The 26,024-nt window shown below is 46.2% G+C and overlaps 1 protein-coding gene across 1 annotated transcript in view; it reads left to right on the top strand.

Moving 5' to 3' along the window:
* ift80 (intraflagellar transport 80 homolog (Chlamydomonas)) overlaps positions 1 to 26,024 on the top strand; it is a gene marked incomplete at its 5' end in the record, with an annotated part of 142,501 nt that overhangs the window by 5,404 nt on the left and 111,073 nt on the right. Inside the window, 2 exons of the mRNA XM_084311366.1 lie at positions 9,206 to 9,316; positions 10,964 to 11,032. Coding sequence (XP_084167492.1) covers positions 9,206 to 9,316; positions 10,964 to 11,032 — 180 coding nt within the window. The remainder of the gene's footprint in view (positions 1 to 9,205; positions 9,317 to 10,963; positions 11,033 to 26,024) is intronic.

Genomic DNA, 26,024 nt, shown 5'->3' with positions numbered 1-26,024 from the left:
TTTTTCTTATTGAATGAATCCGTTCTTTTATTGAATTAAATCAGTTTGCATGTTTATCACAAGGATCAGTATTTATCTTGTGAATCACTACCCACTTTCAAAAACACTCTCAAAGAACACCTACGGGAGACTGCAATTAGAAACTGGCCCCTACAAATGTCCTAACCCAGTTGTACAGTAAATACCAAGTATGGCTTTGTCAGTATTCCAATGTACAGTGTACAGTGTCCCTCCCCACCTCCAATGTACAACCCCACCCACCCACCCAACCCCACCCCACCTACCCAACCTCCTCCAATGTACAGTTTCTATGTCAAATGTATATACACTCTTTTTCTGGACACTTTTTGTATCACAAACATTACTGTATTTGCCAATCTGGTATGTCATAAATGTATAGATGTAGCAGTACTGTCTATCTGTATGTCGTGTGTGTCATATGATGAATTGAAAATGGGGGACCCTGATGTAAACATGACGAAAGTCTTTCTCTGGTCTGCATCACCTTAACAATTGTATGTATTGAGCTGTACTGTACTGTACCCATTCTGCAATCTGTTAATAAACTTTTCAATCAATCTTAGTTATTTTAGTATTTAATGGCTATAACCGAGACCCGAGTACTGTATTTCGTGCCCCCACGTCCCGTGGAAGAATGACAATAATGGACAGGAGTCACAGGACAATGACAATGAAGGATAATGATCCACGGCTCCAGATATGCGCTGCTAGCTGTAATGACGCGGGGGTGAAAAACCTCTGTCACCGCTCGTCTTCGCAACGTTCCACAGCTCCATGCTGCAGTAGAGCTACGCAGATATCACTGTTGCAGTCATGTTCAAGTTCAAGTTTCAAGTTTCTTTAATAGTTGTCATACAGAAGTACAGAATACTTTTATACAAAATGCTTCTTACTGTTACGCTCCAGAGACTGTGCAAGACAAGATAAGTATGAAATAAAATAACATAGTATAGCATGTAAATTAGAAGTAAAAAAATGAGGTCACAGTGTTCAGTATAGACATATGTACAATGTTCGATGCAGAATAGACGTAACTGAGTTACCATATAATATACAATACTATGCAGTGTACTAATATACAATACTATATAGTGCAAGGCAGAAATGGGATGAGGTGCAATTTAGGTACAATTTACAGTAGGTGTACGAGTTGTAGTGCAAATCCTTTATCAATAATGTTGGTAACCGTCACGTTGAATAGTCATCGATTTCATTCCTAGAGAGGCATAGCCCCGGGGGGCACAAAAAACGAGCATTCCTACTGATATTCCATCTCCACTGCAGATTTTGTTGTGCATTTATCTGGTTTGTGTTACGTATCTTCACAGAGATATGAAACGGTAAAAAAAAAAACGGTGAACAATCAACCGCGGCAGTATAGTTTTGATGGGTGGGGAGGGATTCTATAGTGACTTTGTGGCTTTTCCTGACCTCATCTGATTAGTGGGCCTCTCCTTCTCTGGGCCAATGTATTAAATATGGGTTTGGTTCCTGACACTGAAGAACAGTCTCTCTCTCTCTCTCTCTCTCTCTCTCTCTCTCTCTCTCTCTCTCTCTCTCTCTCTCTCTCTCTCTCTCTCTCTCTTCCCTCTCCTCTCTCTCTTCCCTCTCCTCTCTCTCTTCCCTCTCTCTCTTCCCTCCCCTCTCTCCTCTCTTTCTTTTTTTAGTGACAGGGTTATTTATTTTTTATAGAAATAGAGTGACGCTGTGAAAAAACGACACCCTGGGAACATTCGCAATATCGCCGAATATCGAATAGTTGGTTTTGAGAATCAAAATCGCATCCTATATCGTGGCCACGCCAGGTGTGTGAGTGAACGGGTCAAACGTGAGGAACAAATTGTAAAGCGCTTTGGATAAAAGAGATGTATAAATGCACCCTTTACCATTTATAACAAACATGGAACACCTGCCACACGGGTCAGCAAATAAAACAATAGACACAAAAGCAATAATACGCCTAATCGAAAGCAGCGGTCACGTCTACCTACGAGTACATGCTTCGCTGACATCTGTAACAGTTTGCCTGTGGTCTTTAATAGCCGGGTCTCCGAGAGGAACGGCATTTTGAAAAGCCCTATTTTAATTACAAAGTATCCTTTTAATACATCGAGCCGCGGTTGTTATGTTCACTACCTGCTCCTCTAAGTCGGCGACAGCGTTCACTTTTGTCGGGGCGTCCAGATTTAGAACAGGGAGAGAGAGAGAGAGAGAGAGAGGCAGCGTGCTGATTTGCAGTTTTAGGCAACCAGAAATTACATAGAGCGTTCTGATTTTTTTAATACGCACTTGCCACAAAGTATATGCTTGGCTAGTGTCTTTGATAACCGTCTCCATGCCTGATCGCTCCTCGTCTCTCGGCAGATAGGAAAGCGCTTTCGTTTTGAGCGGCTGAAGGCGCTCCTTGCTTTCACTCTTCCCGCTTTGTGTATGAAGGAGTTTGTAATCTTGACGCCAACAAGAACATGGGAGCGAGAGGATATTGACTGACTGCTGTTGTAGCTTATAGGATGTAGAGGAAACATTATATTGTTCATAGTTACATTTAGAGTTGCACGACACACCATGCAAGGTGCCAACCTGCTCATCGATAGTACATTCACATTTACATTTAGTCATTTCGCTGACTGCTTTTATCCAAAGCGACTTACAAGTTCTGTATGACAAGTCAGCAGGAAGGGTACAGCTCTTACAGCTGAGTGACAATGATCATCAAACAGTGCTGAAACTTTGGTGTTGCATAGTAGTAAAGACATATTAGTATAGTAGGAAGAGTGCATGATAGTATAAGACCGTAAGAAGGTTAGTGTTTTTTTTAAATCTTTATAAAAAAAATTCATTTATTTTTAAATTTCAGATATTGATTGAAGAAGTGTGTTTTTAGTCAACAGCGAAAGATTGGTCGGTTTTGGCTGTCCTAACTGTGGTGGGAAGTTCGTTCCACCATTGTGGAGCGAGGACTGAGAATAGGCGGCTTCTCCTTGATGACCCTCCTGGAGCTCGGATAGGAGTGGGTCTGAGGCGGCCAGAGGATGTAGAGTGGAGGGGTCTTGAGGGTGTGTAGTTAGAGACCATTGACCGGAGAGAGATAGGCGGGAGCCGTTCCCTTCGCCGCGCCATAAGCCAGGTCGAGGACCTTGAATCGGATTTGTGCGGCAATGGGGAGCCAGTGCAATGGCGGCTGTGTTCTGGATGAGTTGAAGAGGCTTGGTGGCAGGGATCGGCAGACCAGCGAGCAGTGCATTGCAGTAAGACAAGACAGTAAGGCAAGACATGACGTTGATGTCGATTGGACAAGGAGTTGAGTGGCGGCGGATCCTTCTGACATTGCTCAGGAGGAATCCGCAGGTTCTGGTCGTTGCGGAGATGTGAGCAGAGAAGTTCAGGCGATCGTTGAGGACTACACCTAGGTTCTTGGTCGGGGACGAGGCCACGGCTACATTCTCCACTGTGATGGAAAGGTCGGTCAGCGGGGAGGATTTGGCCGGCAGGTGAAGCAATTCTGTTTAGCTTAGGTTCAGTTTGAGGTGGTTGGTCGTCATCCAGGCGGAGATGTCGGACAGACAGGCAGAGATCCGCTCAGAGACATATCTGAAGGAGGAAAGGAGGAGAAGAGTTGATAGCAATGATACTAGAAGGCATAGCAATGATACTAGAAGGCATAGCAATGATACTAGAAGGCATGAGACGTAATAATCCATTTCCACTGTTACGCGGACGACACCAAGCTCTACGTTTCCTCCGAACCCACTTCCACCCTCCCTCCCTCCTCCCTCTGTGCCTGTTTACAGGAAATCAAATCCTGGTTCACTTCCAATTTTCTCAAACTGAACAGTCATAAAACAGAGGTAGTCCTCATTGGCTCCAAGTCCACACTCACCAAGCACCTCACCATAGACAACTCCTTGGTTTCCCCTTCCCCTCATGTTAAGAGTCTGGGTGTCGTCCGCGACAGCACCCTATCATTCCATTCCCACATCAACAACACCATCCGATCCGCCTACTTCCACCTTTGCAACATCAACCGCCTCCACCCTTCACTCACTCCCAACAGCGCAGCAATCCTGGTCCACTTTCTCGTCACTTCCCGCTTGGATTACTGCAACTCCCTTCTCTTTGGTCTCCCCCACAAACTCCTCCATAAGCTCCAACTGGTCCAGAACCCTGCTGCCCGTATAATCACCAGAACCCCTGTCATCAGTCACATCACCCCCGTTCTACGCCAACTCCACTGGCTTCTCATCAAACTGTGAGCTGTGGTGTTCCACAAGGAAGCATACTAGGACCGCTACTGTTCCTAATTTATGCAAATGACATGTCGTCAGCTTGTGACTGCAACTTGTTCCTGTTTGCGGACGACTCAGCCCTGCTGGTCTCTGACAAGAACAAGTTACAGGTTGAAAAAACCCTCAGCTCGGAACTAGGCAGAATCTGCATATGGCTCGCTGATAACAAACTATCATTACACATGGGCAAAACAGAGTCCATTCTCTTCGGTTCAAATAACAAACTCAGCAAGACCGACGGCTTCTCAGTTACAGTGGGTGACAATATTGTCACAAGGAAAGATGAAATTACCTACCTGGGTTCCATCCTAGAGGCTAATCTCTCCTGTGACAAAATGGCATCCAATGTAATAAAAAAAGTCAACCAACGAACTCGATTCTTGTACCGGATCTCCTCTCTGGTAAACAAGAATACCCTGAAGACTCTGGCAGGAGCACTCATTCAGGGGTACTACGACTATGCTTGCACCTCATGGTACCAAAGCACCTCAAAGGCGCTAAAAACAAAATTACAAACATCTCAAAACAAACTGGTCAGACTACTGCTTGACCTTACTCCTAGAACCCACCTCACCCCTGCCCACTTTGACAACCTAGGATGGCTTAGAGTAGATGACAGAGTACAGCAACTTGCAATGGGCCTGGTCTACAAGATACACTACACGACCAAGGTACCCATGTACATGGCAAAATACTTCCCAAAGGTCAGTGAATACCACGATCACAACACCAGAGGGAGCTCCACAAATCATGTTAAACCCAGATTCGGCTCAAATAAGGGACTAAACACGTTTCGCAATTATGCCACATCAATGTGGAACGCCCTACCCAAAGCTGTAAAGGAATGTGGATCACTACCCACTTTCAAAACCTCTCTCAAGAGACACCTACGGGAGACTGCAATTCAACACTGGCCCCTGTAAATATCCTAACCCAACCCCCTCCAATGTACAGTAATTTACCTAGTATGGTTTTGTCAATAGTCCAATGTACAATTTTGTTTGTTTGTACAGAGTCTCCCCCCCCTCAATGTACAGTTTTGCTTGTTTATACAGTGTGCCCCCCCCCCCCCCCAACCACCTCCAATGTAAATTACCCAGTATGGTTGTCAATATCCCAGTGTACCCAACCCCCCCCACCCAACCTCCTCCAATGTACAGTTTCTACGTCAAATGTATATACTCCCTTTTCTTGACTCCTTCTGTATCACAAACAGTACTGTATTTGCAAATCTGGTATGTCATAAATGTATAGATGTAGCAGTACTGACTATCTGTATGTCATGTATGTCATATATGTCCTGATGAATTGAAAATGGGGGACCCTGGTGGAAACAAGACGAAAGTCTTTCTCTGGTCTGCATCCCCTTAACAATTGTGTGTATTGAGCTGTACTGTATTGTACCCATTCTGCAATCTGTTAATAAAGTTTTCAATCAATCAATCAAAACACAGCATTGATTACAAGATCCTCCTCCATACATTCAAGGCCATCCATAACCTCACCCTTCCATACCTGTCCGACCTCCTCCACATCAACATTCCCACCCGGTCCCTCAGGTCTGCCTCCTCCATCAACCTGACTGTCCCCCCAGCCCGTCTCTCCACCATGGGGTCAAGAGCCTTCAGCTGCTCTGCCCCTCGCCTCTGGAACTCCCTCCCCCCTGACATAAGGAACATTGACTCCATTATCCCATTTAAAACCCACCTGTTTAGGCAGGCGTGTATCTGATTGTATTGTGATTGTAAATTAACTGTTTTTAATTGTTGTACGGCGACCTTGAGTGCCCTGAAAGGCGCCTTATAAATAAAATGTATTATATAATGTTACCCAGAGATTTTGTGTAGAGGGAGAAGGACTGAGCCCTGGGGGGACACCCGTCCGAAGGGGACGGGGGTCCGACAGGGTCCCTCTCCATGATACTTGGTAGTGTCAGTCGTCCATGTCAGCGCAGAGCCAGTCACTCCCATTCCTGCGAGGGATGCGAGGAGGATCTGATGGTTGACTGTGTCAAAGGAAAAACTAGAAAGGAGGAGGAGAGAAGAGAGACAGGATGATAGTTGTCTTGTGAGGGCTGTGGGTGTGTGTCATGAGCAGATAATAGGCACTCTTAAAGTTATACGTGAAACGAATAACCACAAAACTGCTTATGCAGACGTTTTAGGAGAAGGGGAAAAATAAACAACACAAAACAACCTTTATAGGTGAAAGCCTCAAAGTGAGTATTTAAGAAAATGAGTAAAGTCCAAAAAAACAGGACGACACTCATTAAAGAGGTATTGTAGAAAGAATAAATAAGCCACAAAGGCAACTCCTAAAAACAGAGTTTATGTGCAAAGGACAGTTCCAAAAGAACAAAAGAAAACACTACCATAAAGGACTCAGCCTCTATAAAGTAAAGTGTAAACTAAGCCAGTAGCCGAAAACAAGATGGCTACAAAAGAAGGCTAAATGCTGAATAGGGCAGCACTACACTTAAATATAATGAGCCTGACCAAACATATAGCCAGCACAAGGAAATGAATTAGCAGTTGACACTGTGAGATCCAAACTTAAATAGACTCCACATGGCCATAGGCACAGCTGCACTGCATCAGGTGCAATCAAGCCCACACACCTGCCGACCCATGAGGCAATTAACCACAGGGACCAGGGATTGACAGCTATCCCTCACAGAGAGGTGAAATAAAGCAAAAATAGACAGCTGTCCTTCACAGAAAGGTGAAATAAGGCAAAAACCATGACATGTCTATGACGGTGGGGTTCATGGTTTTTCTTTTATGAGCGGTGTGACTCTGGCTTGTTTTGGTGGTGGGAACCACTCCCGAGTTGAGGGAGGAGTTGATGGTTGCCGTTAGGAATGGGAGGATGTCTCTGGTGCTATGGTCTGGAGGAGTCGGATGGGTATCGGGTCCAGCTGGCATGTAGTGGGACGGTTCGACGTTACCAGTGTCAAGTCGGTGTCTGTAATGGGAGAGAAAGATGACAGGGTTATGGATGAGGTTCTCGATTCAGCATTTGGAACAGGCGGGGGTTGGGAGAAGCAGTTGCGGATGCTCTCCACTTTTTTCTCTCGAAGAAAATCACAAAGTCTTCGGTAGAGAGAGAGAGAGGAGGGGGAGGGGTGAGGGGGAGGGGGAGGGGGAGGGGGAGGGGGAGGGAGGACACGGTGGCGTGGAGTTTGAGATGTTTTTTTTTAGCCGAGGTCTCGATCTCATGGTGAAAGAAAGAAGCTTTGGCAGTAACTAAATTGCAGTAATTAGGGGTTAAGTGTCTTGCTCAAGGACACATCGACACGCTGGGAACCGGGAACCTTCTGACTACCAGACGACCGCTCTACCCCCTGAGCCACTGTCGCCCATTTGGCCACATATATAAATGTACAAATATAAGATTTTTTTTTTTTTTTTTTTTTTAATCCTATGCCATTTTACAATTTATAATCACTATTAGAAGGAGATGACAACTGTCGCCGCTATGCATCCCACAATCCTCTGCTTTCATGAAGGGCAGTGAGCCAGCTTTCTGACATCGGCACATAAGATCTCCACATCATCCGTAATGTATCCCAGGCAGCCACAGTAGCCAGCTGACAGACGAGCAGCAGAACTTAAGTTGCTGCGATTTAAAGTAAATTTCAGTGGTGCAAAAAAACATCCACAGCAACCTCGCAAACCACTAGCCCAGGCTAAGCCACTGCTAGCCATCGTCACTCTCCCATAACAACAGATCATACACTGGCACCATGAACCTGTCCACACACCCTGAGGGCTTTGTTCGTCACCATGCCAACCTGACACGTCCCTCCAGTAGGGCCTCCAGACGTTTATGTACAGAGCAAACTGTTCAGGGCCCAGCACTGAACCGCAAGTAAAAAAAAAATAAAGAAAAAAAATCCTAACTTATTTAAACCATGATCAATAGTATCCAACGCTTTTTTTTTTATCTATGAAAACCCCCCATCGTGGGGAGCTCCCGTAGCTCACCACATATCTCGGCGCTATTTCTGCGTCGGGGAAAACCGTGCTCGTCACGGATCTGGGGGACACGAGTTCGATTCCCGGACCCGCCGTCATTTCTCAGAATGTCTTCCCCTGCTCTATATCCCATTTCAACCTGTTTCTGTCGGTCATGCTTGACCAGAAAAAGCGATAAACGCTAAAAAAAAAGTAAAAAAAAAAAAGAAAACCCCCCCATCGTATATTCCTTTTTGTCTATTGCAGTTGATATTTCCTCCACAAATGTCATTAATGCGACTGATTAGCTCTAAAGCTGTAATGCTGTATATACCATATATATATATTTATTCCTACCGAATATATACCTATCCTCTGTCTGTACTTACCTGCACATAGTCCTTTACTATATCTATATCTGTACATATCCTACTCTTACTAGTTACGCTGCTGGCCAGTAGTAGTCATACTGTCTTTATGTATTATACTTATATTACTACAACTCTGTACATACATCTGATTAGCACTACACTCGGTAGTACTAATGTGTATATTTTGAACCCAGTTTAAATCACCTGTATATTGCTGTTGCACTTTGCAGCTACATTTGCACTCTGGTTGGATGCCAAACACATTTTAGTTGTACTGTACTTGTGCTGTATGATGACAATACATTTGAATCTAATCTAATAAAATCTACTGATGATCGCTCAATAAATGATCTTACAATAACAATTAAATTAAAAACAAACAAATAATTCCCCCCGGTATTTCTGAGAACTGGAAAAGCAGAAAAAAACTGTTAATAATTGGAAAATAAACGCCCCTCTCTGGTTTTGTATAAAGGGATGACTTAAGCCGTGAATGATGGACCAGATGATCCTCATCTAAGCCCAGATATTGGATTCACCTTATAATTATCTGTTATCTGCCACCCTGCAGGGAAGTTCCATCTGGTCTCCAAGACGGGGCGCATCGAGAAGAGCGTGGAGGCCCATAAAGGAGCTGTGTTAGCGGGGAGGTGGAACTATGACGGGACCGCTCTGATCACAGGTAAAGAGAGACAGGGACTCACGCACAACACTTACAATTTTCTCAGAATCAGAATCGGGATCAGAATTAGAAAGGTCTTCATTGCCAAGTAGTTTACGTTAACGGACAGACAATTAAGGTAGAATCAAATAAAAGGAAAAAAATTGAATATAAACTAAACTAAAATAGAATAGAATTATAAAATAAAGTAGGCCAGCGCTGTACAATTGTGCAAATAACAATACAGAGGGATGGAATATTTAACATGAACAGTGAAGTATGAAGAGTATTGAGTGTATATACAAATATATAGCATTTATGCATATATTTCTCTGTACTTTGCTGTTTTCCCATTTACTTATCTGTGTGCATATGACTTATTGACTTTAAAATCTGTACTGCATCAGACATAAATATGTACAGCTCTATGATGCTCAGAAAAGTCTTTAGCCAAGTAAGCTAACTCATACAAGGAATTTGTCTTGGTTATTTGGTGCATCAATATTAACTCATTCAGCGCCGGAACGATATGCCCGATATAGGTCTAGAACGCCACCGCGTTAATCAATGGGGGGACTGCGAGATTTGCGAGTGCTTAAAATATATCTTAAATTATAGCTATGGGTCTAATACACCCGTCGATTATCAGTGAGTTGCTTCCAGTCAACATGTACAAAACGGATAGTTTTTTCATCGGTACATTTCCGTTTTATACCGTTTTGAATATTAATATAGTTTGGGTGCTTCTGAGTAATTCCAGGGAAAAGACGCGAAAACAGCGTTTTTGTGTAATTCAATAAACACCCTGTAATTTTTCGCCTAATTATCGAATCTTCCTGAAATCAACGCTAGATCATCATTATTATCCTTCCTCGTGCAAGAATGAAAAGAGCCTCGTAGCGCGAGGCTCCCCCAGTCCCCTCCTGCACTCAACGGCACACAGCCACACACACACACAGAGACAGCGTCAATCGGGGTAGAAATAAATATCAGATCAACGATCAAATTTATATATAGTGTTCTTACCTTGTATCTGATGTAATGCAAAGGAAATAATCCAATTATCTGATCGCCATTCCAAATACTGCTCGTGGATGTCCATACCACATTACCAACCGTTACACACTGACGGGCGGGCGGGGTTACTGTTCCATGCCATCGTTGTTGAGGCCTACCTCGCACGAGTATTTAAACCACGCCTGCACGGCTCGGATCGTCCCAGAAAAGAAACTACACCATTCCCAATGGAGTGCAATACCCGCTGGAAGGATGGCGGCGGTATTTGCCCTTTTGCGAGCTCAGACCCATTCCTAACGATAACATCAGGCTGGATGGATGAAAATGAATGGATATCGCTAATAAAATAAATAACGATTAAAACCCAACTATACTCGTGATTGGCGCTCAAGCGATGGCCAGTTAACCCGACTATCATCGTGACTGCCGCTGAATGAGTTAACAGACAATTAAAGTAGAATAAAATAAAATGGAATATATTAACAACGTTTTAATAAAAATACAATCGAATATAATATAGGACAGGGTTGTACAATTGTGCAGGATTGTAGTAGAATATATACACTAAATTAGAATAATAATACAGTGGAATAGAAGAGAATGCTGTGTTTTATTCTGTATTATTGATGTGATGTTTTGTGATGTTTGTAGCTGGAGAGGACGGGCAGATCAAGATTTGGTCTAAGAGTGGCATGCTGCGCTCCACGTTAGTCCAGCAAGGTAAGGCCAAAACATTTATAAAGGCTTTAAATCCACTTTTCAGTAGTTTACAGGACCTTAATTGCACACAATGTCTTTATTTTATGTTCTTAATTGTCTCCTATGAGCAGTGATCACTCTTGATTTAGCAAACTAAATATAGATAAATAATGATCTAGAGTTGTTGATTTTGCTGAGGGTGGACCTGGAGCCGGTGAGGAGAATTTCAGTCTTTTCACTGTTGAGTTTGAGGACATTTTCGTGCATCCAGGCCTTTTATTGCAGACCGGCAGGAGTCGACGTGAGAGAGGGGTGGGTTCGTGGGGAGATTTGGTACTGAGGTATATCCGAGTGTCATCGGCATAGCAGTGGACGTCCAGGTTGCATTGGCGGAGAATCTGACCAAGAGGGAGGATGTATTGTAGATGATAAAAAAGGAGTGGGGCCAAGTACGGAACCTTGGGGAACACCTTGTGTGACTGTGACTGTGACAGAGGAGCGCTTGTGAAACGAAATGTGATCCGTTGAAGAGCTAGGAGCGGAGCCAGCTGAGTGCGGTGCCTTCAATACAGAGGTCTTAAAGTCTAGTGAGCAGGATGTTGTGGCTCACGGTATTGGAAGCTGCACTTAGGTCAAGGAGGATGAGAATGTTAAGGGCTCTGGTGTCAGCAGAGGTGAGGGGGGTCATTGAGTACTTTGAGGAGTGCAGGTTCTGTGCTGTGGAGTGGGGGGGGGGCGAAAACCAGACTGGAGGGGTTATTAGGTTATTGGAGCACAGGTAGGTTTGGAGTTGTGTGGCGACGAGGCGTCTCAGTTTCTGAGAGGAAGTGGAGATTGGTCGGTAGTGTTTTAAGGCAGGATGGATCAGGACCCAGGTCTTTTGAGGATTGGTGTGGCAGCGTTAGTGTTGAAGGCAGGGGGGGGGGGGGGACACAATTCCATGGGACAGTGAGGAGTTGAAGAGGTTGGTGAAGTATAGGACAGGGAGGCATGTCTTCAAGAGGGGGGTAGGGAGGGGGTTAGAGGGAGCAGGTTGGATGGGCTGATGAGTTTAGAAATTATGGAGGGGGCAACTGGAGAAAACCAGGAGAGGCAGCGATAAGGGGGGGGGGGTCAAGAGGGATGGAGAGAAGAGGGGTCTGAATAGGGGCTGCTGGGTCAGAATAGTTGAATGAGTTGTATTGTTGAGGTGGAGAGGGGGCATCTATACAGGGCTTGAGGAGGTTGTTCACGGTGGAGAAGAGGGCACAGGGGTTACGGCTGGAGTCACCGATATGTGATCTGGGAGTGGTGGAAGATGGATGATCATTTTGTTTTTTATTGCCCCATGTACACCGATTTGAGGAGGGCTTTATTTGAGAAAATTCTATTTGTAAATCCGGATTTGTTTTGGCAGTCTGAGAGTTGTATGTTGAGTTGTTTTTTTGTGGAGGACATCTTCAGTTTTGCAGGATTTTTGGAGAAAAGCATGGTACTTGAGAGACAAAACACACTATATCCTATATAATCGTATATGAATTCCTCTTGTTTCTTTGTTTACATACATTGCTTACAGCTTGTTATATTACATTTTATTGTGTTTTCTTTTTTGTGTGGCCATCTTGGTCTATATAACTCATTGGCAATGTCAAGTATACTATTATATACTTATTGTTTATGTGTCTTGTAAGCCCATATGGGCTGTGCATGTACACCTGTATGTAAGACACGAAAATAAAAAAACATCAAATCAGTATGAAAATCAAGTGTGATCTGAATAGTGAGATTTTTTTTTTTTCTCTTTCTTTTATTCTTTTTTTTTTTTTTGTATTTTATTTTTTTATTCTTTTTTAAAACAAACATATAAACAAACATGACAACACACGATAAGATATACAAGCATTAATTGTCAGGGCACATCCAATGAGATCACATTTTGGTTAGTTGTTTTATATAAGATATACCCATAATACCTGTTATCTAAAAAAAAAAAACCCTACATACATATGCTCAGCTCGAACCCCCCCCTCCCGGACCCCACCTTGAGAAGTACCTCCACTATCCCTCGCACCTAACCAGACACTACCATTATAAGCTAGCTTTTATTCTCTCCACCACTTCTAACCACATTGACATTTTGGATTCATTGAGACCCAGAATTCTTGCTGTAGATATTTCATGGTAAATTACATCGAGATATGTAAGAAACCAAACTTTACGGCACATTTTTTCCGGTTGAAACCAGCGTGATGCGATCAGCTTTTTGGCTACTGTGATACCCGATAAAACCAATCTCTTTAGCTGTGGATTCACTGCAAACTCAAAAACATCATTCAACAGCAATACCGAGGGGTGTACAGGTATATTCCAAGACACGAGTTTTGATATTTGTTGGGTCTTTTATTCTTTATTATTATTATTATTATTATTATTATTATTATTATTATTATTATTATTATTATTATTATTATTATTATTATTATTATTATTATTATTATTATTATTATTATTATTATTATTATTATTATTATTATTATTATTATTATTATTATTAATTATTATTATTATTATTATTATTTTTTTTTTATTTTTATTTTTTTCTTGTTTAACTGTGGATTGTGAGTTTCTTGTATAATGGTATAAATTATTATTTGTGTAAATTAGGTTGTACGCCGACCATTAAGTAAATACTTCTTTAGTTTAGGAATAAGGGGCAGAAGATTTATTCTTCTTCCTGCTCCTTTTGTCCATGGAATGTTATTTATGATTGTGTAATGAAGAAACTCTGATTGTATGATTCCATGTGGCAAATAAAAACTCTGAACTGAACTGAACTGAAATCAAATCAAATCAGATAGTGGTGTAAAACCAGGCCGACATGGCGGCGGCTGTAGGGGCAGCTCTGTAAGCGAGAGAGGTGGAGCTTGTAGGCTTCTTGTTGGACAGCGAGTGAGCGAGTGTTTTCTCGGTGAGTCGTTCCAGTTGGCGGCCAGTCGGTTTTTCGTTGTGCGAAGCTCAGGTGTGAACCAGGGTGCAGAGGTGTTGGAAGGAGACCGTTTTTGTGTTTCGAGAGGAGCCAGAGTGTAGAGGGAGTTGGGAGTTGAGCTTATTGGTGAGATCATGACGTGAGGTGAGGGCCGGTTCCAGGGGAGAGAGCATTGGAGAGCAGATCTGAGAGTTGGAGGGGAGATCAATAGAATTTGTGTTTTTTTCGGAAGGTTATTTCTCTTGAGGAGGTGAGGACGTGGGGTTGAGGATGGAATAGTGAACTGGGTGAGATTATGATCTGGCAGAGGAAATGGGGACAGGTGGATGTTGAGTACCGGTAGATTGACACAGCAGACCAGGTCAATGATATGACCTTTGATATCGGTGGGGAAAGATGAATTATAGGTTTGGCTGGTCGGTAAATGAGGATGACAGTCACCGAGCAACAGGCTTTAAATGCAAGGAATTCAAATGATGAGACCGCGGGGAGAGTGAGTTGTGTGATCCTGAAATTCGGATAGAATAAAACAGCAAGACTGTCTCCACGGCCAGACAGAGGGACATGTTTTTGTAGATGTAGCCAAAACATACGGTTATCCTATAACCATAGTTATATGAGTATAGCGAGCGCTCTGCACTCTAGTGGAACTATCCCTTTATCCAATCTAACACTGAATAATCTTTCTCCACATGTACACCCATCCGCCTAGCCACACCCACATCCGCTCCTCTACATAAGCGGGGTCATGGCCACACTAACAGCTCCTTCCCAAGTCTTTCACCACCGAAGGCGAAGACCACGGGGTCCTCAGTGAGTCAGTGCAGAGCGCTCGCTATACTCATATAACTATGGTTATAGGATAACCGTATGTTATATTATCGTATAGCTTATGCTCTGCTCTCTTGGAACACAGGAGCTGAGCAGAGCGGAAGCTCGACAAATGTACCCGCTGAGGCCCCCCACAACCATCAGAACCGGGGAGGACCCGAGCTCCCGGACCCCCCTAGAGGGGGACGGGAGGGAATCGGATCCGACTGTGCGAAGAGGGTTTAGCACCTCAACGCACAGGGTGAGCAGATCGTGGGACTTACCTTCACAGAAGGACCCGCGACCACTCAAGTGCGCATCCCACATGCCACTAGGGAACGAACGGGAAGAAAACCCTGGTTACAGCCTCCAGGAACAGGAGGACCCAGCCCCAGGAACAGCCTGAGGGCCAGGACCCCCCGTAGCATCGGGACCCCACCAGACGGTCACTGATGACACCACCCCCCACATCGCCAGCATATCGGACAGGGCCCAAATCAAGAGTAGGCCCTTCCCCCTTTTGGCACGCCGCCCTGAAGCACTCTAGCTTACTGCACCTGGTATTCCCAGGGGGTCCCCCATCCAAGAACTAACCAGGGCCGAACCTGCTTAGTTTCCGAGATCTGATGAGATCGGGCGTGTCCAGGTTGGCATGGCCGTAAGCCCCAAGAGGCTACCCCCCCACAATACTGTGGGGCCAGACGGCGCGCCGGGGAGACAACCCCCAAGGGGGTTGATCCCTCAATCCAGGCAACAGGCCAGAACTCGACCTGTGCCTGGAGCACTGCGGACTAGACAGGCGCCTAAAGGGTCTATTGTAAGAACAGTACCCGGTGGAAGGGGTGTTCGGTATGCTGTGCACCATGTCATGACCTCAACAAACCCGACCCCTCCAGCGGGGTCAAGGTTCAAAGGAGAGGCCGACACAATTGGCAGACGTCATGAAAAATGCGGGGGCACACTCTCGGGCAGACGGGGTCAAGCCCGGCCTCAACCCGAGAGTCGACTCTGCTACCAACACATTGGAGAACCAACCACCTCCCTATGTTTAGTTTAACAGGAAGCGGTTGTTCCCTTAACCCACCAAGAAAAACCTAGAAACAAAGTGTTTCAGTCTTCAAAGGGTTAACCCAGGCCAACAGGTCGACGGGAACGAGTCCGGACCTAGGCCTGGCGGACCGGGACCTACACAGGGATGCCTAGAGGGGTTGACAGCAACCACCTCGACAGCCCCCTCCCATCCCTGCCCAGCAGGGGGAGGGAGGAGTGAAACAATGGAGAAGGACCAGGCCCCCTAACACAGCGCAAGGTACAACACAGTATGGACCAAGCACGTCACTGTTATGGGCAAGCCGTAGTGGCACACACATATCCACAACATCAATCCCTGCGAAGCCCGGACCGACCCGGCATTTTCACCCGGAAAAGCACAAAGTCATTCGGGGTACCAAAACAGCAGATCTGCGCCCCGGCGGACAACGGGTTAACTGACCTGGTCCGGCGTGACCAGAACCAGTCCTGTGTCCTAGTCACGCCGCCATCCCCAGTCCTAAGAGGGGGGTAGGTACGCGTGTCGATCTAAAACATCACAGAGCACAGAGGGCGCCACCAAGATGGACAGAGCGTGAATGCGCTGCTCCTGGCGGCCCACCTCATGGGCGTGAGACCCCTCCACCAATGTAATGATCTACTCCGTCATCTCCCCCCGAGTCATCGAGTCTAACCTAGTGCACTGGCGCTCGGTAGAGATAAAAAATCTCCTTCCTAGTCGCCCACATAAAAAACACTGTTTCTATGAATTGGGCAACCAAGGTGCGCCGGCCCATAACGTGGTTCCACATTGGAAGCACCCAGGGCCAGCGCTATATGCACGTCAAGAACCCGAAACACATCAATGGTGAATTCTAATAAGAAAACACCAGACGACGTTCCCCCCATGCTGTCTGGGACGAGCAGCAGGAAGCTGGTCAATAAGACACAGACACAGGCCTTATATGACGTGACTGAGGGCAACCCTGTCAATTCTGCTCCTCACATAAGAGGGGAAGACAGAAGTTCCCCCAGAGAGACCTCCACGTGAGTACAATTGAAAAAGATACATGCAATAATAATTGGGCCAAGTGACCAACGGCCCAATACACACTGTAATAGAGAGCAGAGCAGAAAACGAACAGTTTTCGAATGCATCGCATCATCCAACTTTGACAAAGACAGCGGTCTGCAGCACAGAGCCTGTAACCTCACGGATGTCTCCTGGCCAATAGGAAACGCGCCCAGTGACGTATCCCATGGCCGGGGGGAAATCCTGTGACCCACCCATCCTAACTTGGAGTGGAACCAGGGAACCCCCCTTCCCCCTCCCTGTGACGCGCTGCCCCTCAGCCAACAGGGAAAAACTGACAGGCAGGAGGTCCCACCTCCCGGCCAATCAGTAAAGGGGGGGGAGGATTTTATCAGCCCACCCCTCATGACCCCTCACCCCTGATACGATGCAACGACAAAGCAGAGCCATGACACCAGTCATAGCGTGCTACATGAAAGCACATTACACCTGATAGGAATAACAGCTTCACATTCTGCACGCCAGCCACAGACGATAACCTCGTCTGTGCAAAAACTGGTTTTATACATGGCTTCAGGCTCATGTGTGAACTTGCCACCTGCATTTTTACACCTTTACCCTAAAGTAAGAAAAACACTTACTTCTGTAGGCCAACACCTAACCCAGTTGTGGATTCAAAGCCACGTTTACTTAACGTGAATACGATACACACAACCTTCTATCACAATAAAAAAGGGCAAAAGTTCACTCTTACTACTGTAAGAGGAACGCCGTTTTTTATGATGAGAGAAGACATAAATCCTCGATCACGTGCTGGTCACAGGCCTTGCTAAGTCTACATGACAGCGACCAAACAGTTTTCAGAGAAAATTGCCTCTTTCTAAGCAAGAGCACAACCCCAGCAGAAGCTGAGGGATTTACACCGTATCCCCAAAAATATAGTGAATCAACACACATTTTGTAAACAAAATCACATTTGAGGGGAGGGGGGGGCGGCAGGGGCAAACCGGGGAATAATTTCACCCACCCCTCACCACCTTACCCCTGATACGACGCCAAATGTGTAGAGTAAAAGCTTTACATCATGCACACCAGCACAGCCGACAACCTTGTTTGAAACAGGTTTCCCACAGCTCTGCTTATGTGTGAAAAAAACTTGCCACTTGTTATTTTCATCATTACCCTCAAGTAAGAATAACAAGCTAAGAGAGGGACTCAGCCCTCGATCATATGCCACTATGCACAGCATTGTAGGGTAACCCAGCCAGTTGTGGGCTCAGCCACGTTGTCTAAACGTTACATGAAGACACACAACTTCTCATCATACAACAAAAACCCAGTTCATTTTTACTCACGTAAAAAACAACGCTGTTCCTAGGTAGAGAGAAAGGCATAAGCCTTGGCCAACGCTAACCCAAGCTATACAAAGCGACCAAGACAATTCTCACACAGCACACGTCGTATCTCCAAATGTAGTGAAGTAACATATGTTTTGTAGACAAAAACATCGTTATTAACAAAAACATTCGGGAGGGGAAGGAAGGAAGAGTGGGGTAATGTCCATTGGACACCTTACCTAGGCCGCAACACAGGTTGGTCCACCACATCGACAAAGGCCTCTCGCTGGCCAGGCCAGAAGAAGCAATGGCCGGAGCTTAGCTCCGGCGTGATGCCCCCATCCTGCAGCCAATCATGGCGCAGGCCCGACGACATCTTCTGCCAAAGATGACGTCGTAGTCAGAGTGCCAGGGCCTGCTATTCTCACGGCTACGCCATTGGTTGTAGCACAAGCTAAACAGCTAACTCTAGGCTAACTGATAGCATCAAGCTAACGTTCCCAGCCGAGCGCAGCCGGCAGCTAACGTCGTAGATAAACAGCTAACTGGCTAACAGTTAGCTCATACCGGCTATCGCTAGCCACTAGCTAACGCAGAATCTGTACTACTGGAAACGTGGGAAAAGCAATACAGGCCAACACTTCAGACAGCCGCTGTCTTTTCCTCTTCTTATCCAAAGAAAAAAGGGAAAAAGGCAACACACGTCCCTCTTCACAGCGGTGTCGGCAGCAAGCCTCTCGTTGTACGCGGGCTATAGCCGACCTGAGCTTGGAGATATTCTCATAACGAAGCTCACCTCCCTCGCGCCGGGTGTTTTTCATCTTGAAAAGCGGGGCCAGCACGGCGACAGTGGGTATCCGTTTGTCCAGAGACCCGGGGAATTGAACCGCAGATTCGGAATCACGGTCCCAGGAAAACAAAGCTACGACTTCACTTGAGGAGGAGCTAATGTTATCGTGAGGCATCAAACTAGAACCCCCTCCACGCCGCTAAGGGGCAGCGAAAAGGATCCCAGCCTGGAGCCGACCTTCGTAAGCTGTGCAGTTGACCCCCCACAACTGACGCCCGCATCGCAAAAAACATCACCCGCCCAGAGAGGCCGTCAGCCCTCACACAGACGATCGCCTCCTGAGCAAAGTGTCCAGCTGCAGAGCCGGAGGCAATGCCGGCGGGGATTGCTCAGCGACGCGAGCCCCTAATGCGAAGCGCCGGTGGAGGTCAGAATGATCATCATCTTCTAGACACTCCGGTGGCGAAGACATTATCGCTGTATTTCCTCGAAAAATAGTGAGAGAGAAAACAAAGATATAATGTCAACGCAGCTCCTTTTCTCCAATAACGTAACTCCTTTCCAATAACTATTTCGGCACTAAACTAAAGTGGTGTATACAGGCACTTTTTCGGTGGTGAAAATAGGGAAGGAGCTGTTAGTGTGACCACGACCCCGCTTATGTAGAGGAGCGGATGTGGGTGTGGCCAGGCGGATGGGTGTGTACATGTGGAGAAAAATTATTCAGTGTTAGATTGGATAAAGGGATAGTTCCACTAGTAAGCTATACGATAATATAACCAGGGTTGGGGATGCTTGACTGAGGTTGTTGCCAGGTTTCTGTGAGCAGGAGAAATTCATCAAGTGAATTTTCCGGGACTAGTTCATGTAGGATGTTGTTATTATAATGATCGGGTGTTGATGAGAGCAACATTGGTCGAATGAGAGGGCGGTGTAATGGGGGGGGGGGGCCTTGGACACATCTGAGGTTATCCAGCTTAACAATACAAGGAGGTGGGTGGCTAGGTGGTGTAGTGGGCAAGGCACTCGCCACCAATGTGGAGACGCTGGGTTCGCGTGTTCGAATCCAGCTCTCCACATTGTTTTCTGTTTGGCTGGTCGTCTGTACTAATACAATTGGCAGTATTAGAGGGTGGGAAAACTGATGGGTGGGTCCTGGGCGTTGTAAACAGAAAAATACTCCTACAGTTCGGTCGGGGCGCCTGCTCAGCGAAGGTAGGATCTGGAGGGAGGTAGTGTGAGCTTCCACGCATTACACTCTCCCAGTGAGAATCTGAGCTGCTAGGCTGGCTGCCGGCTGGCTGCGCATGTGTCGGAGGATAGCATGTGATAGTCTCCGGCCTCCGGGACCAACAGTAGGGGGAGTGCGCAACAACCAGGAAGGGAGTTGGGAATTGGCATAATGACTAACAGTGGGATGGGAGAAAATTCGGAAAAACCAAAATTAAAATTAAATAAAAATTAAAACAATACAAGGAGGTGCAGTGGAAGGGGGGCAGTGGGACCCTATGGTTTGGATGTTGGAGACATTTTGGATGTTGGGGTTAATGGATGTAGATGTAATAGGTGTAGTGGCTACGTCATTGCCGTTTTTCGTCTTCCACCCTCTGTCCAACGCAATGTATTTCCCCATTGACCATTTCTAAATCGTCTCGTTTAAAACAAATAAAGCATTAACATTTGCATGGTGTACCTTTCTGTGCTTATTCATCCACAATCTCAATAGCTCAACATGAAAATATTCGCAATTAATCATAAAAAAAAAATCGCCAAACTTTATTTCAACCAAAAATGCTTAAACAATAATGTTAGTGATGGAAGGGAACTCATTTTGTGCAAAAATGGAAAGCTTTTCAATTTCCATGCGGCAGAATTGTTACAATAGCCGATAATCAGGTGGCGTAGCGGAGATTGCGTTCGTCACCAACGCCGGAGACGCTGGATTCGCCTGTTCGAATCCAGCTCACAGCTCCGGCGTTGTCACCAGCTTGGCTGGCCGTTCACACTAATACAATTGGCAGTATTAGAGGGTAGGAAAGCTGGCGGGTGGATCCGGGTCGTTGTAAACAGCGACTCCTACAGTTCGGTCGGGGCGCCTGCTCAACGCGGATAGGATCTAAGGGGGGTAGTGTGATCCTTCCACATGTTACACCCTCTCAGTGAGAGTCCGCGCTGCCAGGTGAAAAGAAGCGGTTGATTGGCTGGACGTGTGTCGGAGGAAGCACGTGATAGCCTCCACTCTCCCAGACCGACTGTGGGGGGTAAGTGCGCAGCGACCAGGAAGGGGATTGGGAATTGGCATAACGACTAACATTGGGAGGGGAGAAAATCGGAGGAAAAAGGAGGGGGAAAAAGATAAATAATACAAAAAAAACAATAGCCGATAATCCATTTTCCCAATGATAAATCCCTATACGGGTGGAACAACCAGTGACGTCAGACTACACCTCCCTATTGTATCAGGGGTTACCAACAATGGGAGTTGCTTTTGACCAATGACGGATGACCAGAGGTCAAGATTTTTCATGTTTCCGTAAAGTTAGACAATAGTAGTGTGGACATGTTGCCTATTATTAATTTGTGGACATTGTAGGCTGCTTTATACCAACTTTAACGAAAATTCCATTCGTCCCCCGACAGCACCGATGTTATATGTAAAGGGATAATGAACGAGGGGCCAGGCATTGTGCAGTTGAACCCAGTTAAGCCCTAAGACTTGTGGTTCAAAGCTCAAGCTCAAGGTCAGCAGTAGGCGCCACATGATACAAGTGTCATACACCACTGGGAATCTGGGGCCCTAAGGAATCATGTGAAACACAGCTCAGCACTGTGTTTAACGATAGCCCTGTAGCTGCACTTAGGACCTAATATTCTGTAATAGACCTCTCACACATTCACATCATTATGATGACACCGAGCCCTGGTGCATTTTCCTTTCAGCCTATGACGAAATGAACAGTGTTTAGCAGTAATTCTGTCCTTGATACCTCATGTGGGGGTTAATGGCGAAACTTGCGTTCCACCAAAGGACTTTTATGTTTTGTTAACGTTGCACATTTTTAAAAGCCTAATTACTAAACGAATGACCGGATGTTGCAGAGAATGCACAGACGCCGGCGGTGACGTCGGGGTGACCTGACCTGCAAACGACGCTGAGCTAGTTTTGGCTATAGCGATCTTTCCGTCTCTTTTTTTTTTACCCCCTTTTTTCAAATTCAAAGTCCCTCGCCTTATCAGAGAGGGGGAGAGAGAGAGAGAGAAAGAGAGAGAGAACTGTATATTGGAAGGCTTTGTTCACGGGGACCACAGCTGCATGAACCACAGACAAAGCTAGGAGCCATCTATTAATAGTCCATTCATTTTCCTACAGTTGCAGTCTGGAGACTCGGGAGCAGCCAGAGAACACGTCACTCACTGAGAGGACTGTAGCAAAACGGATCCTCAACAGCCTCTGAAAGTGGCGATAAGATAGGAGGTTACATCTATATAGGGGATGTCTGTAATAATAACCGGCCTGGTTCGTAATTATTATAAAACATCCGAGTTCTCTCACTTGTCCCACTCAGCCACTGCCCTCTAGTGTGGTTTTACACAATAAGGGCTTCTGGAATAATCACTGTGTGTCCAGTGGATGAGCGTATGGGTTTACGTGTCAGAGATGGTACTTCTGGCTGAGTTTGTGTATGCTCGTGCTAATCTTTAGCCGAGGTCTGATTTGTACTGGCACGCTTGGGTAACAATAAAGCAACTGCATGTATAAGATAATTTGGTAAGGGGGGCGGCCGGGTAGCACAGCGGACTAAGCGTCTGTCTACCACCGCAGAGACACTGGTATCGAATCCGGCTGTCAGCGGTGCCTCCGGCTTGGCCCGTCGTCATACTAACACAATTGGCAGTGTCGGCGGGAGGGAAGCCGGTGGGGTGGTATTCTGGTCGTTGTGGACAGCGACTCCTACAGGTCGGTCAGGGCGCCTGCACAGCGAGGAAGGGAGATGGTGAAGGTAGTGTGACCCTCCCACACGTTACACCTCGCCAATGAGAGTCCTCGCTGCCAGGTGAAAAGATGTGACAGGCTGCCTCCACATGTCGGAGGGGACACGTGATGCAAGGCTTCTATCCTCCCTACAACCGACCAGTGGGGGGCATATGCGAGCAACGTTCAAGACAGGGGAGGGGAGAATTGGCACGGCTAAATTGGGATGGGAGAAAAAAAAAGTAGAAAAAGTGGATAAAAAAAAAAGATGTTGTTCCGTCTCTGTATTTGTTTGTTTGTTTATTTACACATATAAAAACAATTACATATATAATACAATATAATCCACAAGGGATGTGTAGGAGAATTGCCTAAAAACCCTCAAGGGGCTTGCATGTGGCATTCACCAGGAAGCAAAATTACATTATATCAAGATAAAATATAACCCCCCCCCCCCCCCCCCCCCAAAACAAACAAACACACACAAGCAGGCCTACATAGACATCGAAGCAGGCATCCATGCCATACAATTTCTGGTATAGAGAAAACAATTAATGACAGGAAGAATATATAATAAAACGAAAATACAAAAACAAAATACAACAAGCCATCAGACAGACCACAGTTTGTAAATGAAGTCCATATGGGAAATATTGGTGATCTAGGAGATGAGATTTCAGTGCTCTTTTGAATTTCAGAAAAGAAAATTCCAAAATATGTGGAGGCAAAGAGTTCCACAACTTTGACCCTCGGTAGAGCAAACAAAACTGAGATTGGGAAGTGCGGGAAGTGTACGTGCGCCCGTGCATGTTGGCCCGACGATCTGAAAGATTCCCCTTTGTGTCGAGGCAGCGTTTCTTTAGTCGAGCCAGATCATGACAATGAGCCCAGGAAATGTATTCTCCAGGTCGTGTGCGTGTGTGTGTGTGTGTGTGTGTGTGTGTGTGTGCGTGTGCGTGTGTGCGTGCACGCGCCGGGCGCATCAGGACATAACGCCGCTGGATGCCGTCGAAAACGCAGTCGACGCTCCGATTCCATTTTTTATTAAAAGCGCCATAAAGTTTCAAAGGTTTACTGGAGTGGAGTTTTATTAAAAGTCGTTAAAAAAAATGAATAAAAGACTCTTTATATATAAAAGATAAATATCTCTACCCGGCGCTCTCGCATTACAGATGGCTTACTTAATTAATTGATTCATGCCGGTGTTTGACTTAAATGCTTGTCGAGGCTCGCATGGTTTCCGCCGCCGTCGGTGTGAGTGTGTGAGTGTGTGAGTGTGTGAGTGTGTGAGTGTGAGTGTGTGAGTGTGAGTGTGTGTGTGAGTGAGTGTGAGTGTGTGAGTGTGTGAGTGTGTGAGTGTGTGAGTGTGTGAGTGAATGTGAGGAACGAGTTGTAAAGCACTTTGGATAAAAGCTGCTATATACGTGCACCATTTACCAAGGAGGAGAGGGGAGGGTGAGGAGAGAGAGGAGGGTGAGAGGAGAGGAGGGTGAGGAGAGAGAGGGGGGTGAGGAGAGAGAGGAGGGTGAGGAGAGAGAGGAGGGTGAGGAGAGAGAGGAGGGTGAAGAGAGAGAGGAGGGTGAGGAGAGAGAGGAGGGTGAGGAGAGAGAGGAGGGTGAGGAGAGAGAGGAGGGTGAGGAGAGAGAGGAGGGTGAGAGGAGAGGAGGGTGAGGAGAGAGAGAGAGGAGGGTGAGGAGAGAGAGGAGGGTGAGGAGAGAGAGGAGGGTGAGGAGAGAGAGGAGGGTGAGGAGAGAGGAGGGTGAGGAGAGAGAGGAGGGTGAGAGGAGAGAGAGGAGGGTGAGGAGAGAGAAGAGGGTGAGGAGAGAGAGGAGGGTGAGGAGAGAGAGGAGGGCAGGGTGAGGAGAGAGAGGAAGGTGAGGAGAGAGAGGAGGGTGAGGAGAGAGAGGAGGGAGAGGAGAGAGAGGAGGGTGAGGAGAGAGAGGAGGGTGAGGAGAGAGGAGGGTGAGGAGAGAGGAGGGTGAGGAGAGAGAGGAGGGTGAGGAGAGAGAGGAGGGTGAGGAGAGAGAGGAGGGTGAGGAGAGAGAGGAGGGTGAGGAGAGAGAGGAGGGTGAGGAGAGAGAGGAGGGTGAGGAGAGAGAGGAGGGTGAGGAGAGAGAGAGGAGGGTGAGGAGAGAGAGGAGGGTGAGGAGAGAGAGAGGAGGGTGAGGAGAGAGAGAGGAGGGTGAGGAGAGAGGAGGGTGAGGAGAGAGAGAGGAGGGTGAGGAGAGAGAAAGGAGGGTGAGGAGAGAGAGCACAAGAAAAGAACAGCACAAGAACAAATGTAATCACAAGAAAATAGCTAGCAATGAAAGGCCTTTTGAAATAAGAAGGTTTTCAGGCCTGCTTTATCTTTTTATTGTTTTATTGTGGATCCCCATGAGTCTACAAGCCTTGGCTCCAGGGCAGCAGGGGTTCTCAAACTTCTTCATACCGCGACCCCATTTTATTTAGGATTTATTTTGGGGACCTTTCTTATCGCGTAATTTCAAACGTGGAATTAAGGAATATCAAAATAAATGCACACGTTGTTGAACTTGATCATGCATATTTATTAGAGAATTTAATTACAGCACTATGTTATCAATACACGTTTATAAAACAAGGCGTATTTAGCCAGAATATGTTGCCAGAACATAAAAAAAGAAAAATGTGTTTTTATTATTATTTTCTTTTACTTGCCAATGCTTGTCACCTACCCGCGGCCCAATTTGGGTCGCGACCCGTAGTTTGAGAACCACTGGTCTACACCAAAGTGAGACTACTCTTCCTGGGGTCCAAACAACCACTTTAAACGACTGTGGAAGAGCGAGCGGAGGAGGAGGCAGAGTTCTCAGTCGCGGGGGTTTAAAAAGCGCCAGGCCGCAGATCTATAGAACACCTGGATGGCGCACCGGTGCCACAGAGCAGCAGGTGTGAACACATCGACCCCACGGGAGACACGGATCAGTGCAGGTGTTGCTGCTTATATTCCAGCCTGTCGTCTGTACAAAACTACACACACACACACACACACACACACACACACACACACACACACACACACACACCACACACACACACACACACACACACACAG

This window comes from Notolepis coatsorum, assembly GCF_963971535.1.
Source record: "Notolepis coatsorum genome assembly, chromosome: 1".
Classification (NCBI taxonomy): Eukaryota; Metazoa; Chordata; class Actinopteri; order Aulopiformes; family Paralepididae; genus Notolepis; species Notolepis coatsorum.
This window is presented reverse-complemented; position numbering and strand designations above follow the sequence as displayed.